Raw genomic sequence first — 19,270 nt, 5'->3', positions numbered from 1 at the left:
TCTAGGCTCCACAAACTGGATCAATGAGATAAATGGGTGATAACAGCCTCCTGGACCTACTTGTAGGTTTAGTTTGACCCCTTTTGGCCCAGATGCATTGGAAAGATGTGCTTTTTGATAATGCCCATTATCGAGACAGAGGGAGGAAGGGCCTTCACTCTCAGGGCTCTGCAGCTGGGGGCAGCATGGTGCGGTCACTGGTTCCAATCCCTGTCTTTCTGTCTGGAGTTTTATGTTCCCTCTATGTAAGTGTAGGATTTCTCTGGTATATTCCCACCGTCCAAATACATGCAGACTGTTGTAAGGTTGATTGAAGACTCTAAGCTGACCGTAGATGTGAATGTGACCTCTTGTTGGACTGGTGACCTGTCCAGGTTACACCCTGCCTCTCACCCAATGTCAGCTGATTGGCTCCAGCTCCCCACATAACCCCCAATAGGTTAAGTGGTGTAGGTTATGGATGAATGGCTATACATCTGGCACTACCCTTTGTCAGACTGACAAACTACCTCAATATACTCTTTAAAAATGATTAATAGAATGGCTTTAACTAGACATTTATTTTATGGCTTTATTCTGTCTATTGTCTGTAAAGCTTTTTCAGTGCTATGTAAGTGATGTATACATACACAAAGTTTATTATTATTATAATGATTTGATCTGATAACATATATCAGGTAGTTTAGAACAACTGACGTAGAAGAATGACAAAGTATCGAAGGACTTTAAAGGACGGATCTAAATGAGTGAAAGAAGAACAAAGCAACGTATGTGATACCATATGCCAGATATGATAAATATTTTATTTCTGATCAGCAAAAGACACACATTTGATGCATTTGTATCTTTCATGACTTTTCAGTACAGAGGAAAAACCCAAACATATACACAGTATGGGTATATATGTCTATGGGTATATTCTAAAGTGCAAGTGATTCACAAGGGTCAATCATGCGTTACATAGCATCTGAACTTCAGTAAATCTCCTCAAATCCTTGATAACTTTTTGAATTCAATAGTAAAATAACTGTCACTTATATATATTTATATATATTTATATATATATGAATACAAAATAAACTTTACTAGTCACTGAAGCTTTTTGAATTTTGTTTTAAGCACAACAACATTTATCAATCTATTTCAAGTCTTGAGAGGAAAAGAGTACCATGAAGTGCCAGAAGTGAGGGAGTCTTTAGTCTCTGGTGTTGACAGGAGAAACAGTTTCACAAAAGTCACCATGGGTCATTTGAACAATACTGCAGTACCACCTTAAGCACCCTGTCGTTGAATTTTGAAAAACCAAAAACAGAAAGAAAGCGAAAGCCTTATTACTTTTTTTTTTTTTAACCAATAGCCTTCATGGGTCACCTAACCTTGGGCGTGTTCTAGTCAAAGCAGACATTCAGTGTACAGGTACATTCTCTGAAATAACCATTACATTTGACGGTGAGGAAACAGTCAATTTGCCCTTGCCAAATATATTTGACACAAGGAATGTTCGTAGAAAATAAATATGAGGACATGGATCGACATTTAGAAAATGCCGAAATGCAAACGAGCGGCCGGTGCTGAGCTCACTGTGTGTTGTGACGGGGCCAGAGTGTGGCCACAGTGGACGGGCATCTGGACAGCATCAAACAGGGATGTAAGAGTTTAGCAGCAGCTGCTGGGTTTTGGATTTACCCATGGACAACAGAGATACAGACATATGTATCATTAGTATATGAAGAAGCCCCGACCCTTCAGGATGCAACTCATTCTGACTGCTTTTCCATTCACCGGCTAAATAAAACATGTTGCACGTGTGCAGAATGTTTCAATGCCCTTTATAGTGGTTAAGTGCATATTAAACATAAAAATAGTAAGCTAGGATATACTACAGTGTGACTATAGCTCTTCCCAAAGTGATTCCTTCACAACTGCCTTTCGCACCAAATGACACAAAAGAAACAAAAAATGATCAGATTCACAGAACAAAAGCAAACACAACTTTAAAAAATACAAAAAAACTAAAAATCCACAGGAACAGAGAGCGATGCAGCGGAGCGACGTCTGCACACTGTGCGTGCAGGACGTGTTGCTGCTGCTTTACTCACGCAGCATCAGCTGGCACTGAATGAAATAAAGGTCAATTTATGTGTTGCTGTGAATCCGCTGTGTTCGAGATTATTGCATAGTTTGGAAATCTTAAAGATAGCTGTTAAATTGACACAAACAAATGAAAGATCTCCTTTTCTGGTTTGTGCTTCACTCCCATCATCAATCCAATATGAAATAATATAACAATATAGAGATTCACTTTTTTTCCCCATATACAGGACCTGATTCAGTTATTTTCATGAAGTCAAGATAAAAGCTGTATTGGAAATAATAATTTGCTCAATAATACTTTAAAATGTTGTTATAAAGCAAACTGTAAGATGGCCAGTTTGCAAAGGGAATTTTTCTGATGCTTGATAGTGAACTGAACTGAAGTGAAAGTTAATCTCTATATTGCATTTTCACTGTGCACAAAGATTTGCAATTTACTGCAAAACAGAAATGTACGCCATCAATTTATCAACTGAAAGTATCTGTTACCAAACACCCATCTGTCCACCAGGTTGAGATAAAGCAAACACCAGCATGAAGACACTTCTCAGTGACCGAGGCTCTGCACTCTTCCTGCAGGTTTGAAGCGTGCGCTGATCATTCAGAAAAGGAAGGTCACAGCCTTTTCTAGCCTGATCAGGATTCGGCAAAATCTAAATATGAATAGGAAGATCTCTGAAGATGTTTACCAATTTTGCCAGTCAATCTCAAATTTGATCAAACCAAACCAACACAGCCCTGATGAAGATCAAACACTCATAGATATCAGTCCTCTGAGTGTGCCTGATTTGATTAATCGTGATCCATGAATTATTTCCTGGTCAAGCGGTTAATGTGTAGAAAAACACCCAATCAGAAAGTGAAGATGAATATTTTTGGATCCGCGTGGTTAGAATTTGTCAGCACGCCACCAACCGTCATAAGGAAAATGAATTTCACACCAAAAACGAGTGCAGAACCATCACAAACATCACAAGGTCACTTTATGCTGGTGTCGCCTCAAACCTGCCCAATCCTCCGTGATGTGCACAAACCTCATTACGTCTAGCAGCTGCATCCTTATTATCAAACCAGAAAGTGTGTCAAAATGACGCTGTAATTCTTGTCGTGGTCCCTTGTGACACCCACAAAGTAGATCAGCTGACTTGAATGACCAACCTTGTTCCCCTATGTCCAGCACAGAGTCATGACATGGGCCTCATTCAGTCCCCCAGAGTGTCAGCTCAGCTTCTTTTCTTTTTTTGGTGTAGAGCTCACGTTCAAATAGGAGACATGAGAGAACTGCTTGTTTAAAATCTGTAAACTAATCAAAACTACATGAATGCATTCAAATACAAATAAAAACATTAAATAATAAAGTAGGAAAATAAATATTATTCCAAACAAGGCTTTTTTTTTTTTTTTAAATAGTCACTCTCTATCGCCGGAAGCCAGTGTGCATGTCACATGATTCACCTCAGAGAGGGACGCTCATCCGCACGAGAAGATGGCCGCTCTCAGTCTCAGCGGTGAACGTGCTAATCAGCCACTGCGCACACACCACTGCTTCACTCTCCGCTAAGAACATGGACACAGATTCCACTAAACATGCTCCCACATGTACTGTAGAGCTCAACAGTCTTATGCGTTACAAGTGTCTGGCTGCAAGATATGCAAAAATGGATCTTTTTTGATTTCCTGATCGACAGATCCGGCCATGACCCGGCACTCCTTGTGCAGGACGTGCAGGATGATGATTTGAAACACATGACTACACCTGCCATCGGAAAAGAAAAAAACGGAATAACAAAACAAATTATAAGTGCTATAGCTATACACTATTTTGGTATTTCATGAATAGCGTTCAGGGCAGTTTGAAGTTTTTTGGTCAGTTTAAGGTAACCTCTCAAAGGTTAAGATAGAACCTCTACAGACCTCACTCCGTGTGAGCACTCTCTTTTAGAGGGCGTGCTATGGCTGTCTCAGTAAACTCAGTATACAGTACATTTAACTGTTGGTGTTAATGTCAGAAAATAGATATGAAACTCATTTCCACATCTCACGCTCACAATTATTTGACTGGTCTCATTGCAGCAATATTAGACACATCTACCAATGATTTCCCTTTCCTATCAAGAAACTAAAAATAATCCAACTACTTATTTCAATTCATGAAGACATGTCAGGATTATGAGATCGTTTTTGTGCTCTAGAGGCGTCAGCCATCATGGCTGCTTCTTTTTTTTTTCCTCTTTTTTTTTTTTGCTTGGCATCAAACGACGTCATTAGGATTCATCTCAGCTGGAGAAGGTGAAAAGGATCGAACAGGACCACGTTGCACAGAAGCAACAGCTACATGTTCAACACTAAATGTGAGCGGACATGTTTGGAAACAGTCGATGGAAGGGGGGGGGGGGGGGGGTTCTCTCAAGCCTAGGATTTACAATATAACAACAATCAAACTCTGATATCAACTCTATGGGGCATTCCAGCTTTCCCTAGAGGGGCATATTTCTGTAACCAGTCTAGCGGAGGAATGGATTCTTATCACCCCTAGGGAACAGAGGAGCTTTCGTGATGTATCGAGGGGTGTGAGAGGTTTTTTTTCTTTTTTTCTTTTGAGACTGAGCGGAAGTTAGGAGCTGTCACTGGCGGAGCGCTTTTTGCCAAAATGACTGGCAGAGTCTCTGTTTCGCAGATTAGGCTGGATCTTGTACATATGGGGACCCATGGACCAGCGCCAGCTCCCACGGCCCTCCACTCCAGTTGGGATGGCGGCAGCTGCAGCCACAGCAGTGGATGGGCAGGGCTTGCTCTGCAGCAGCTGAATAAGCATGGTCATCTCTGGGCCCAGCCGCGACACCATGCTGGTTCGGACGCGGTCCACCGTGTCCTCGTCGCAGTCCATCAGGCTTTGAAGCAGCTTACCGTAAAACCTAAAATGACATTAAGCACCACACAAGGAGTTGTTTTAAAGGGACAGAAACCTGCAATGTTTTCTTGTTGTGCTGTCAAATGCTCACATAACCTTTCTATATATCTGCACATGTGCTGTAAAGTCTGTTGAAATCCATATGGGAGTGACCATCCCGGCTGCAGTCCCTTTTAAGCCTCGTGCTCCCCCACCCTATCCACACCCAAACCCTAATCCTACATGTAATGCCACAAAAATAGGAGCCAAACCGTCTAAACTTGATATTCCTGTTTCATGTTCTTGCATTGTATGAATGACTGCATGGAGCAGATGAGGAAGCTAAACATCAGTAGAAACATAGACATCTGACACGCTACATGAACTCAAGACACTACGAGCAGCATTTTGGGTACTTGTGTCTTTTTATTAACTTGATAACTTGAATCAACTTGTATGTCCAGTGCGCGGGGGGGGGGGGGGGGGGCTCACCTATTGGGGAAGTGACTTGGCAGCTGTGCCACTTCACCAATAGCATCTGGATTCGATCGGGCCACAGTGCAGATATCCAGCTTGCTGTAACATTCCTCTTGGACCTCAGATATCATTCTTTGGAAGGTGGAGCAGCGGCGGATGGTGGGGAATGCCTTCGAGGTGATGCCATTGGCAATGCACTTAAGGCTCTCCTTCACAAATGCTTTACCCTGAAAAAAAAAAGAGAGAAAGAACCGCAGTGCTTCACACGTTCTTTTGTCTGCCAGCAGCACCCTTATACTACTACAGTGCTCATGTGCATGTAAATACATAACATGTCATGGCGCATAATGAATTGAAGTGTGTACCTGAGTGTCAAATTTAGCAGCACTGTATAAGAAGGACCTGCAGATGTCATGCATGCCATCTGTGTCACAAGTTGAGTTCTCCAGGCAGGCGAAGGCTCCGCAGCCGACTTGGAGGGCACTGTTGAGACAGCGTGCCACATCTGCTGTGGGCACAGAGAATGGACCGTCAGCGGGGGGGGCCAACAGTTGGGTTCACTGGGAATCGCTGCACACTCACTGAGCTCATTACACAAGGGGTTGCCGGGGTTCGGGCCAAAGTATGCGACAAACAAAAGAGAACTTTCATACTTTGGTGATTCACAAAAGCCATACTGTACATTCACTCTGGGTCAAACTGTGTCTCGACCGCGGATTGGACACCTTACAACTCAGAGGCTCTCAGACACTGTTTGGCGCTGGTGGACTTTTCTCTTGGCAGACACCTATATTCTACTGTTTGGGTCTTTTCAGCAGAGCTTGGACGAACAACACCAGAAATACCACAGAGTTTCCTGAAAATTGTTGGCGTGCCTGCAGACACACATAAACGTACTTGTACCGCTGGCACACACACATACGAACACTCTGTCCCACAAGACTCTGTTTTCAATTATTTTACACAGGCCGTAATTGTCGAGCTGAATTTAAAGAGCCTGGTTCCAAACCGCTTTAATATTCGGAACCATTAACAGAGCAGGTGTCACAGTCCATATGCACATCCACAACTGATCCCATGCACATTAACGTAATGAAACACACACACTGTGAAAATGCTGCCATGTTCATCACATGACTGTCAGAGTTATTTGGCTTATTAACCCACTAGTAACCCTGATCCTCAGATTTGTCAAAGCTGTAAAACAACATGCAGCATTCAGTCGTTCCGTCCATTCACCAAAAAACCATCTCGACCATAAGAAGCACGCGGCTGAAATGACAAGGTTACAACAATGTGTGGCTATAAAACCTTTTCTGTAAATCAGTGAGAGTTCTCCTCCAGTGAGATGGCGGGCGGCCTGACTCAGGTCATTGGTAGTAAGTATTAGGAGATGTCACTGAGGATCCTGAACCTGCTTGCAGACTTTGAATCTGGGGCCCCTATTTTGACCTGCGCACTCAGATAAAGTGGGTCTGCCATCAGGGACCAGAGGTCGCTCCCAAAAATACAGAGAGAAGGGAGCTGCACATCTTATGATGATGAAGCACTTCCTGCAGGAGGGAACCAGCCTCCCTGATACTGGGGCTGTAGCTTTTGTGTTGAGGGAGAAAAGTGAACATTTGAATGAAGCCGGGCACATTCGTGCTTTGCTGTGTCATTTTCTGATGGTTTTTAAGAGGGATTTTCAGCCACAGCCCCAGAGGGTCTGTGGCTTTTCCTGAGGCATGCTTGAGAAAATCTACAAAAGGTGTACCCGCCTTCTTTTATTTCTGACTTGAATACACAGGAGGACTTGTGTTTCATGCATTGTAACCACCGCAAGTCCACTCTAATGCTGAATAGTTGGACCAATGCAGCAGCCAAAGCCACAGAGACAGCATGACACAGCCTGCACTCTCAGGTGCCAGCGCCAGGCTCCATGCTCATCTGTTGCCGGCAGGACACCGGCAAAATAAAAACCTACAGCCTCAATCCAGCTGATTTCTCTCAAAATCAATCCCCTCATTTAGACAGGAACAGGCTGCATAGGCCAACAATAAAACAAGAGAGGAAATAAAAGAGTGTTTGCTGCTGTGCGTTGCCTTAATGGTGCGTAAAAGCTGTGCGCCCTCTGAGATGTATGCAGATAGGAGCAGCGTGATACTTACAAGGGCTGTTGGCAGAGAAGCGTGCTCTCCTGGGCGAGTAAGACTCGTTCTGATCCAGTTCGTAAGCGGATGCGTTCAGCACCATCAGGAGGAAAAGTCCGGTCCTCAGAGGCATCGTCCTCCTCTCAACACAGATCATCACACAACTGAATGCAAAGGGACGCCTCCTGCTCAGCGTGGGATTAATGAAGGGAACGAGACTCCAAACGCGAGCAGAGTAACAGTATGTGGCACAAGTACAGGCTACCAGCGGAACGTGTGCACAGCGGACTCCTCACTATCCCTTTGACAGATGCCGATGTCAGGTCTGAGCGGGGTTTATATGGGAGCGCTGCGCGTTACCAGTGGCGTTTGGACCAATCAGAGCGCAGCATCCAGGACCGTGCTCCTGCTCCCTCCACTATACTAATTGATCGAATCGGTTAACACTGTAGAGGCTCCAGCTCTGAACACCTCAAGGTTGGGATTTCTTATAGGCAACCAAACAGATGTTTCTTATAGTGGACATTTCTATTACTCCCACGATACGGCTTCACCTGGAGCTCACCAGAGCCACGAGGCGTCACATCTTTGATTTAATCATAGATCATGAAGTGATCAGCTCATTCATGGGACCTGGAATAAAGCGTTGTACTGATACATAACGTGGTTTACGGCTGTCGATATGTTTTCATGTTGTTGAACTGAAGAGGGATTTTATTTTCTTTATTCCCTAAATCACTGGCAGCTACAGTTACCAGCATGACACTGTTATTCTACAGTGTACCTATACTGTAATCCACATCAGTTTATCACAGTGAAAAACATTACAGTGCTGTGCAGTATAGCTTTACAGTTCAATACTGTCAGCTGGCTGGTTTGCCAAACTTTTATTTTAGAGTTCCTATCGTAATCCCCATTAACAGTTTACTAGTGTATAATGTATTTAAGTACTGTAGAATGTGATATTTACAACGTCATTTAAAATGCTACATTTCAAAAAGAAAAGCCGTCAAAATTAGTAGTTTAGAAATGGCACTGACAAAAGATCACAACATCAGACTTTTATTAAATCAAGTGAAATATCCAACACAAATGTTTTAGATTTTTGTAAACTACAATCCATAAACGCACAATTCCTTATGTTGAACAGGATCAATATTTATATCATGAATATATTGATCATATATTTCCATTGTTTATTATTTTACAAAGAATGATTTGTTGGAATCAGATAGATAAATGTAGAGTATTTATGTATTGTTCTTCAGTCTTATCAACCATTCAATACACCTCCGCACATCTAATAACACCATTCATACCCTGTCGGCTTGACTCTGCCGAATATGGAGGAGCCTGGGACTGGACCAGCGACCATCTGGTTCGTGGACAACCCTCTCTACCTCCTTAGCCACAAAAGCCCAATCAAACTTAATACCACAAAAGGTGACCATTTCTAATAATCTTATATTCTCAAAACCTGTTGCGTGCACATTTAGATTTCTTTAGATCAAAGTATGACAGAGTATTTAACCGAGCAGTGTTTTAGTCAAATGCGACGCTTACTGCCGCACACACTTAAATGCCCTTGCCTAAATATCAACCCAGAATATTCAAATGTCAGGTCGTTTATTATCACTGGCATTTTCCTGAACCGTGCCCACTGATGACTCCATGGTTTAGCTCATGGAATCTGCCTCACGTGGAGATAAACTCCCTGCGATGTTGACTTAAAGTGCGGATGATGACTGTTGCTGACCCGATTCTCTATTCTTCTTTATTAGACGGAAAAATGTTGGCTCAGAGTCCACTAACAGCTGCACGTGCCGGGTGCACAGCGGATGATGTGTGGGATTTAAAACTATCATTTATCATGGACGCCTCACGCCTCTTCACCCAGCGCCATGCTCACCCATTACAGACAGAATCAGGCACGATGGAGCTGATTCTTCCTCATAATCACAGAGGGGAGTTAAACGAAATGTGGCGAAGACTCTTTTGGTGCAGAAGATTATTTTTCAACTGAAATAAATTCCCTTAGATTAACCTGAAAACCTTTGTCTTCAGGAGGAGCCACTGTGCACCAAAGAAACGTTGATCTATATTTTGACGTCGAGCTCTGTTAGATCACTTTTCTGCTCCTGTGGTGTCTCAGAGAGCAGAGAGGCCCTTTCCTCTGAGTTCTGATTGTCTGTGGACCGTCGTTGTGCCATAACCCTAATTTCTCCGACAGCGCTGTCAGGAGTCGGGCACAATTTCCAGCTGTTGGCCGCTTACGTCTGCTGCGGAATCCAAACATGGGCCCCTGCCAGTGGCCCCAATGGACTTTATAATGGAAAGATGATATGAAAGTAACATCCTAATGGATGAGCCAATATCTCTTGTCATTATCAGCATGGTAGTCTAAAACAGACATTAGCTGCACACTAGTCGAATGAGATTTGACAATTTTCGGACGGTTAAAACTAAGCCTGGTCACTTACGACTCTTTCAAGAGACCAGAAAACTAAAGTGTCTGATTGAACTTACTCGATTGCTTGAAGGTTATAATTTGATGGCACTATTTACTTTCTCTCGTCTCATTTCAAAAAGGAAGTTGAACTGTCCTCTTCCATCTCTTTCTGTTGCGGTGAAGGAGTCTCCAGAGTGATGGCTGGCTCCCCTCCCTGCAGATTAGGTGTGGAAAACAGGATGTCAAAGACCAACGTGCTTGCTTAATGGTTATGTCAGCACTCCTAAAACACCTGGAGACAACAACAATGTGAACAGTGTGTGAGATCCGAGGCAGATTCTGAGCTCATATTCATGGTATCCATGAATATATTGCTGCTCTTGCATTTATCGCTTCCCGGTGTATGTGTGTGGGGTTTTTCTCACTAAAATGGGAAGGGGAGGGGGAGGGAGAGGAGGGGGGGGGCGGGGGGGGGGGGTTCGCTGCTGAAACCAAAGACGTGAGACTGAGAGTTTATTCATGAGTTTTGGAAGTCGGTCTCATCCTTGTTAGCACATCACTGCAGACTCTCCCATGCTGGAGCGGAGCCATACCACAAACACATTTGAGAATACCACTTGAGCGTCCTCTTCGGGGGGGAAGGATAATTAATTCCTTTGTCAGGTAGAAGAAGGTGCTTCACCTTGTTTTCAGAAATACAACAGACAACGCAGAGGCCAGGGTTCAGGCAAAGGACAAATCTGCTACAGAGAAGAAACATACAGTCAGAGCGGCCTGCTGCAGCATGCGCGTTTTTGCATTCATTTACATTGAGGTGGTTGAACTGATCCTCTGATAGAAGTCACTTTGTATCGAAGTTGAAGCCCCCCCCCCCCCGAGCTTATTGCTGTTTGCCTGACAGCAGCGTCCTCTGTAATTATAAGATTACGAGATTGCTCATTATGAGCGAGAGATTTTAAATTAGAGTAATAAATGGGAGAGTCATCTTTTATCACGCGCAAGCAAATGAATCACAAATATTGCGAATGTCTGCGGCGAACCTTTGTTTTAACGAGTTTATTTAATGAGTTGCGTAAAAACACTCCCAAGGTCTCACCTGAAGGACAGTGCAAGTCTACCTGCGTCCACCAGAGGGACTTCAGTCAGATGCTTCGGATTTACATGAGCTATTACAGTGAAGTAACACCTCCAAACAGTCTGCTGTCTCTGGTGTGTGGGAGGGACGGAGAGTAAAGATTAGGATTTGTGAAATTCGAGAGGAAACGGAGAAGACAAGACGCCCTGCAGGACTGTTATGACGTCCAGGTTACTCACATGTCAACGGTGTGTTTGCACCTACATTTAGATTTGGATGTGTGTGTGTGTGTGTGTGTGTGTGTGTGTGTGTGTGTGTGTGTGTGTGTGAGTGTGTGTTTGTCTTCATATGTGATGTTTGGTCTGGGGATAATGCGTTTTGCTTTCTAGCGTTCACAGGAGAATAACACTTCAATATTAAGGGACATGTTTTGCAAGAGGAGGAAGTATATGGAGAAGCATGAAATAACCAGAGAGAGACCCCCCCCCCCCCCCAAAAAAAAGAGTGTGTTAAAGAGACACACTGTTAAAAATCTGGACTAAATAGACATCCTCCTATAAAACATCCTCCTATAAAGCTATCAGGATGCAGAGAAAATGGATTTAAAGTCTATTGAAACACTATGATGAGAACAATTAGATTGAGATTAGTTTCCTGTGGGCACTGCGCAGCTCAACCCATTCACTATTGTCAGTGATATTTATAGATGTGAAGTTTAAGTGGTATTTGTAGGAAACCTTATGTGTATTCCTTTTTTAAGAACACATGATCATAACTGACAAAAATAACAAAATGTCATTCCCATCACCAGACGAGAAGGTCTAAATGTGGTGGGGCTTATTGTCCTGAGGGTGTTAAATTCATTTGGTCCTGCGTAGTATCTGAATGGATGGTGTTTTCCCACTAACAGATGTCTGCATGACTCGAACACAATGCAAAAGCTCAGGGGACCAGCATTCCTGAATGTGTGTCCAGAATGAGTAGCATAGCAGTGCTATACATCTGGTGGCTGGAATGAAAACATGCTGCAGCTCTGCAGCACGAAACATTAGGACCAAAACATTGCATTGATAAAGTCTGTTGCTGCAAAAGTTGTCACGTATTCACTGCTCTGCAAAACAAGTGGGAATAGAGAAGGTGTACTAGCACATACAACATATACAAGATCATGTTCGGATGATACAGATGGGAGACTGTGGAGGAACCATCCTCATTAAAATGTCTTTCTATATATGTTACATAGTGTGAGTGTATCAACCCTACACCTAAAACTGTCTTCAAATGCTGTAATAGTGGATGTTAAAAGGTCGACCACCTTGTCTCCTGGTCCAGTACAGGGACTAAATGGGAAAAGTTAGAGTATGTGTGGAAGCACTGCATTCTTGACATTAAATCACAATGACAAACTGAATGTGGACACGTGGCGTCATGTTGAAGTTTGAGTTAAGAGTGTCAAAATGTAACATCAACTCCAAAACACTCAAAATATTGTCCACTGCGTTTCGTAATTGAATAAATTTTTGGTCCTTCTGAGTCTCCTTATCCAGAATTGACCTCAGCAAGTCTCATGTGGTCACATACAAACATCCGTGCGGCTGAGGTGTCCTTGAGGAAGATACTGAATCTCAGCCGCTAGGGTTCTGTACAGCTGAACAACACTTTTACCTCCCGCACGACTTCTGACACAACTTATTTCTCAGATCTGGAGCAAAAAGGCAGAACAAGTTTTTGTTGTTGTTGTTGTGTGTGTGTGTTTGGCTGTTTTTCCTGTTTTCTGTGGCAAGTCTGATTGGAAACATTTCTAATGGGAATGCTTTTGAAGTAAAATTGTGGAAATAAGTATTTTCTACTTGCGTGAGGCATTCTGTTGACACTGCATTTGAAATACATGTATTTATCAGACCCACACTATTTCCCTGAGGGCAGAGCTCTGTGAATCGCTGACGTCATAGAGCTTCATCATCGCTCCTGCAGTGTTGCTTCGCCGTAGCTGTTTGAAACACCTGTCATCTGGTCGAGTCTTTTTTATATCCTCTGGTGCACAGGTGTGTGCAGTTACTGTTTCCCATGGCAGCATGGGGGATTTCAAGGCACTATAAATATAACATACTTTGTAGTTTGCTTGAGCAACATCCACCACAGATAAATATGAATGACACTGTCATATATACTGACTTCATCATCATAAAATCTAAGGAAACTTGTATCGCAGCGCTCGACACGGGAAAGTGACGTGTGGAATGTGCCAGTGAAATAGGAAATTCACAGTTTGAGATTTGCAACTTCCTGAATGATTTATCAGACGTGTCAGACCTTTTAAATCTAATGTCATGGCTCTCCAGTCAAACATGTTATATTTGTGGGTCGGGCAAATGTTTAAATGCCAAACTTTTGAAAGAACATAATCACTACATTTTCATGCGTATTAAAGCTTTCAGCTACATGTACAGTACGGGTCGGTAGGTCTAGTCCAGGTATATTGTCTATATTGTGAATAAGGCGATTATTCCATCAAGTTAAAGTTTAACCTAAGTCTCATGGATTTCAGATAATTACTGTCATTCTTTACATTCCGACATCCAAGCACACACTTGCATTTGTGCAATAACGCCTCAAATACACACACGCCCACGCTCACAGAGCCCTTGTACTTTGGAAGGAGTCTGTCTGAATGCAGCATGCAGTAGTACCTAGCCTATGTTCCCTTCACCCAGCCATCTGGTTTCAGTTCAGACCCATCTGGATCTGTCTCCAGCCCAGGCATCTCAGGAATACATTTTGGAGGGGTGCCCACATCCGTTCACACAGACAAGTGTTTTCAATTACTCAATTTTAAATGTCTCTAAAACCCGAGTGATTGAGCTTTTTTTTTTTCTTTTCTTGTAAGGCTGCAGTGGTGGTTAATACTACTTTGGAAATAGCTGCTTCAAAGGCAGATGGCTAACCAGTACATATAAGACGTCAACCGGGTTGCACCTTGATGGCCGGGCAGGGGCATGTCACCGCTCCAATCTGAAGGCCCACAGCTCACGTATTCCCAGATCGCAAACACATACTTGTTTGCTGATTTCAGCGCTACCGCAAATATCCCCTGAGCCGACATGAAGGAGCTGGAGAGCCGAGAAGTGATGAGAACCATGCAGAGAGCTCCACTCATATGAAAACTGACGGGACGATTCCACGAGCGGCCACATCAAACGGAACGAGTCAGCTTTATGTGTTGTTGAGGTCTGAATCATAAAAAACAGAAGACATTTGAGGTTTATAGCAATTTCTGATATATGCAAAATCAGTTATCCATTTCCTAATTGGAATTTATGACTGTCGCTTATCGTTAATACAAATCAAAAGCAGGGATAAAGGTAGTTTTGGATCCTACTTCTTGTTGCTTCATGTATTTTCTGCAATTTTTTCACGTGTATATTATAGTAACACTTTTGTTTTGATAGATCATGTACAGCAGGAAGAGGGAGAAATAAAGTGAGATGAAGTCAAACCAAAAATCTTAATTCTTTTCTATCTCTGACAAAGAACTTTCCTATTTCTTTAAGAGCTGTCTGCATGCTTTTCTGTGTGTGTGTGTGTGTGTGTGTGTCTGTGTGTGTCACGCATTAACCCACCCAGATGAATTCTGCTGTGTCAGAGTGACGCTTGTACGTGAATCTATTTTAAATTGTGACTAACAACACATTTTAATGACTTCTATGGCTAAACCAGTGGAGAGCTTCCCCAGGACACCCTAGGGCATGTACTCACACAGCTACAGTATTTCACATGGCTGTGTGATAAGGTCTGTAGTGTAGCACTTCTCCATTGTCACAGGCGGTGGCAGTTAATCCAAAGGAAATACTGCCCCTTTTTTCAATTTGCATGCTAATACCATTCCTGATTTAATCTGATATGAGCTGCACAGTGGTAGCCCTCATATAAGTAACCCATCAGGCATCCACTCACCATCACTCTATCTTGAATTAGTGCCGCAGCAGCTCGCAGCGTACTATTCAAATGTTGTAAGGGCTCCTTCAGACCCACAATAGCACTGCGTCAAAATTGTAGCCTCCTCATTCATTTCACTGAGATAACTGCATTGTCATAGAGGAGGCCACCCATAAAAAACTGAAAAGAAAAGAAAAGAAAACTTGATCCTGGCTTGACTTCTGCTGCAGCTCAGCGCAATGTCATCCAGCAATGCAGCTATTTGGACAATCAAATATGAACCAGAGACAGCTTAAGTCTGGAGGTAATAAGCAGCTGTTTGTTAACAAAACAACTGTGTGTTACGATTTAACTACGACCCATCGCTCCATTGTATTGCTCGGCGACCTCTGGCGGTCAAACGCAAAACACAGGACTCTTCATTTCAGGGGCGGGGCGAAGCAGGGCGCGCAACGGGATCTAGAGCAGCTAAAGAGAACATTCAGTCGCTCTGGATGAAGAGAAAAGCCTCCATCTGGACTATAAAGTGAGTGGATAGCTTCTAAGGGATGAGGGGATGCTGGGAATCACTGCTGAGTTCTCTGGAGGTGCTGTGGGGCCAGACAGCGAAACACGGGTGTGGTCCACTTGATAACACAAAAGTTGCCACGATGCACTCACTTGACCAACCTGCAGAGACAATGCAGGTCTATGGGGATTTTTTCCCCGATCTTTATCCAAGAAGGTTGTGTTTCAGTTTGAGATCAGGACTTGTTGATTTCACGTTAAGATTTAGTAATGCTTTCACTCCAAACCATGCACTCAACTCAAATGGCCTCTGCTTGAGGTCAGATTTTCTCTGCTTGTGTTCAAACCGAGTGATTGCACTCAGATATTTTGTTGTTTGAAGAGATTTCCAACGCTCCAGCTGCAGCTCTTCAATCTGAACGACCACAGTCTTGAGGAAAACAACCCATAGTGTCTCTTACAGAAAGCTCTACATGGCACCTTAAAGTTAAAGGCTGGAGAGTATTGGTAGAGATCAGCAAGGACTGTATATCCCTCTCATTTGCCACAGTGCAGGTCATCATTAACTGAGGGCAACAGGTTACATCATGTCAGCAAAACATCGAGGAATAGATGAGTCCAAGTTCCCACCACTCACTTGACCAACCGGCAGAGTCGAGGCAGTGTCTCTTTCTCCGGTTTGTGAGAATCGGACATAGCTAATTAGAATAGTGTTGCTTTTATTTGAATGTCTGTACACTGTTTCGTGCCAAACCGTAAGATATTGAGACATACCTCAGCAAAGGTGAAAGGTTATACCTGCCGGTGGCGCGACAGGAAAAACAATCGGAATCAGCCCAACAACAACCCATCAAATCATGCAATAAAAATGGCTAAAAATAGAAGATATAAACTAAAGCGCTCTTCTGAAAGTATAATTTAAGGCTTGAAAGGATCCGGACGACAACATGGTCTGTCGATTGCACAATACCAAAATAATCTGTAACCCATTTGCAAAGTTGCAGCATTTATTACCAAATAAAGGCAAAGATTGTTGCCAGAAATGGCATGTCTCTGCTCCATTTGTGTGGTGAGATGCTGAAGTTATCACCTTTGTGCTTCTAGCGTTACTTTCTAATATTTTACATTGTTTAAAAAAATAAGCACAGTGGAAATTTGACTAACTTGTTGCACAGGTTGAGAATCTGGACTTAATATTTCTTTCGTTCATATGCTTAAAGTGTGACAAAACCACTTCTTCACCATCAGTTATCCTTCGCTCTGTGATTCAAATTACATCACAGTCAATGGGAGGTGCAAACTTAGTTTAGGATAAATGCAACCTAACTTTGACCCTTTGAAATGATGGTACGCTGTGTGCTGAGAATGAATTCGGGCTTTATGTGAATTTACAATAAGCTTTTCTTTTCCTGAAGGAACCTGCAGCGTTGGCCTGTTGCAGCACGTGTCTCATTGTGTAATGAATAAATCTCATTATGAGATCTGCTTGTGTGTGTGTGTGTGTATGGGACTTTTGTGGTTGAAGTCTACTTGGTGGTTAACGTGGTTAAATGGATTTTCATTAAGGACCAATAGTGTATTGGAAAAAAAAGATAAAACAAAGTTTATGTGTGCGTTTGTAAGTTATACAAATTGTTTATGGAGTTCATGTTGCCTGCTCGTGTCTGTGTGTGTTGCAGAAAAAGTAAATACAGCCTTAAAACTCCCCGCATACACCAACAAGCTATAATTCTCACCATTACACTAATTCCCATGTTGTTAAATGCGTTTTATACACTTTTTTTCCTTAATTAACAGAGTTTGAAATCTGGAGGACCGTTGTGGTTTTAATTTATGATGCTGGGGTGTTTCTCAATGGTCTTGCCGTAATCATCACATCTATGCTCAATCCCTAATCAGGGTTTTATGCATAGCACTCTATCAAGAGCCCTTCAACATCGCTCAGAGAATGTGGACTTGGTAATTGAATTTGACCGTGGCTTATGGTGGGAACACGAGCCAGATGCCAGGATGTTTATGGTTTTGTTGCTTCGCGGGCAGCAGTGTACACAAGCTCTGTCTCTCGCTACAGCCCGATTTTCCAATGCCTGGCGCATCCTCATGGTCAAAACATGTAATTACTCGTGTTATAGTAATGGAGCTGGTGTGAGTGATGATATGCATCAGTTACAGTCATTCCAGTGTTGACCATTTACCTCATAAAGTGATTGAAAAACGAATGTACTTATGTTACAGGGCCTGGAAATAATAGAGTCAGGTACAATTGATGAAAACAAGAAGTAACAGGAAGTCACCACCGTCGAACTGCCCGGAAAGAGTGAGAAAGTTTGAGAGGCTTCGATGAGGTAATTTGCACATCGCCTGGCAGTCAAATGCAAGGTTACACCATTAACAAATAAATAATATGATAAATCCTGAGAGAAAGATAGGTGCAAACTCCCTGAGAAGATTTTTTCTTCAGTCTTCTCCCGACAGGCTCGGGTTTATTTTGGTCACTCGATCAAACCTAAAAAACTTTATTGCGATGTACCTTGGAATACTCCCTTAGACTATTTCCTTTGTACAGCAGTACTTGGACACAGTGTTGGGTCGGAACCCAACAAAAACATGGCAGATTATAGACTGAATATTGTTCTTGTTCAAATGTATCATTATTGTCTTAATGTTAATATCATCTGTAATGCGAATCACACACTATGGTCTTTAAAGTCACCGGGTCTCCTCCAAATTAATGTGTCAGACATCACCTCACCAAAAACCCAGATGAGCTAAAGTTATTGGGAATAATGGTGTTTCATTCTTCTAGCAGAGGAACAGAGGCTTGCACAGTCAATGCCAAGCTGTTGTGGAGGCTTGTGGAAGCCGAGCACCTTGCTTCAATTTGTAAACTATCTGTAGCCCTGTTTTTCTAGGAATAACATCCATATTGTCATTTATTATGGGCCGTACCAATGTTCAGTATCAATACAGAAAGTAATTTGTCCCAGCGAGGCAAGTTGTTGTCCTGTCACAGGACCACACAATATGTTTTAGTTAAACCTGACCATCAAATATTCTCCTCAACCATTTGTTTTAACCTCAACCATAATTTGGTTGCTGTGGGAAGATATACTGTAGAAAGCAGTACTCGTCAAAACATAGGAATTAAACATGAAAATGTTTTGCATTAAAATGATCTTTTCCTTTGCAGATATGCGGTTCCAATCTTTCAACCTTCATCTCACTGCAATCGTTTCTCTCTCTAAACAAATGAATGAACGGAAACACATCACGGAACTAGTAATGAGATAAAGCAAAGTTACACATATATGTAGCTCCCGTATGTAGGAAGTACCATCTTCTATGTGATCATTTATTTTAGTCACACACAAATTCTCATACATACAACCAGTTGTGTCAATTACGATGATGTAACCATGGGTAAAATCGGATAAAGGCATTCCATAGAGGGACTTCCAGACCACAGAGGCTGTGGTGATCAATTGAGCATGACCAAAAAAACAAGATATCAACACTATCAAACTTTTTACAAACTCAAATGAGCTGGAACCAGCATCCACACCCAGTTGTCATTTAGCTGCTGCCTCTATCTTTCTATGTCCGTTGCTCTGTTTAAGTATCTGAGTTGCTTGAGCTGAATGTGTGGGTTTCACTTCCCAACGCTCTATTAAGATTGATTACATAACTTGTTTTGGATTATGCAAAGTGCT

General features: G+C 42.5%; 1 protein-coding gene across 1 annotated transcript; it reads right to left on the bottom strand.

Annotated features, from left to right (window-relative positions):
* Window positions 1-784: 784 nt before the first annotated feature.
* Window positions 785-7,889, bottom strand: stc1 (stanniocalcin 1). Its single transcript, XM_053420928.1, has 4 exons — window positions 7,612-7,889; window positions 5,827-5,969; window positions 5,477-5,688; window positions 785-5,009 (listed from the first exon to the last, which is right to left on the bottom strand). Exons 1-4 carry the CDS (start codon window positions 7,748-7,750, stop codon window positions 4,709-4,711), a joined length of 795 nt encoding a protein of 264 aa, XP_053276903.1. The 5' UTR covers window positions 7,751-7,889; the 3' UTR covers window positions 785-4,708.
* Window positions 7,890-19,270: the final 11,381 nt, after the last annotated feature.

The sequence above is a fragment of the Pleuronectes platessa genome, chromosome 4 (assembly GCF_947347685.1).
Source record: "Pleuronectes platessa chromosome 4, fPlePla1.1, whole genome shotgun sequence".
Taxonomy (NCBI): domain Eukaryota; kingdom Metazoa; phylum Chordata; class Actinopteri; order Pleuronectiformes; family Pleuronectidae; genus Pleuronectes; species Pleuronectes platessa.
The sequence above is the reverse complement of the archived record's forward strand: the minus strand, read 5'-3'. Positions and strand labels throughout refer to the sequence as shown.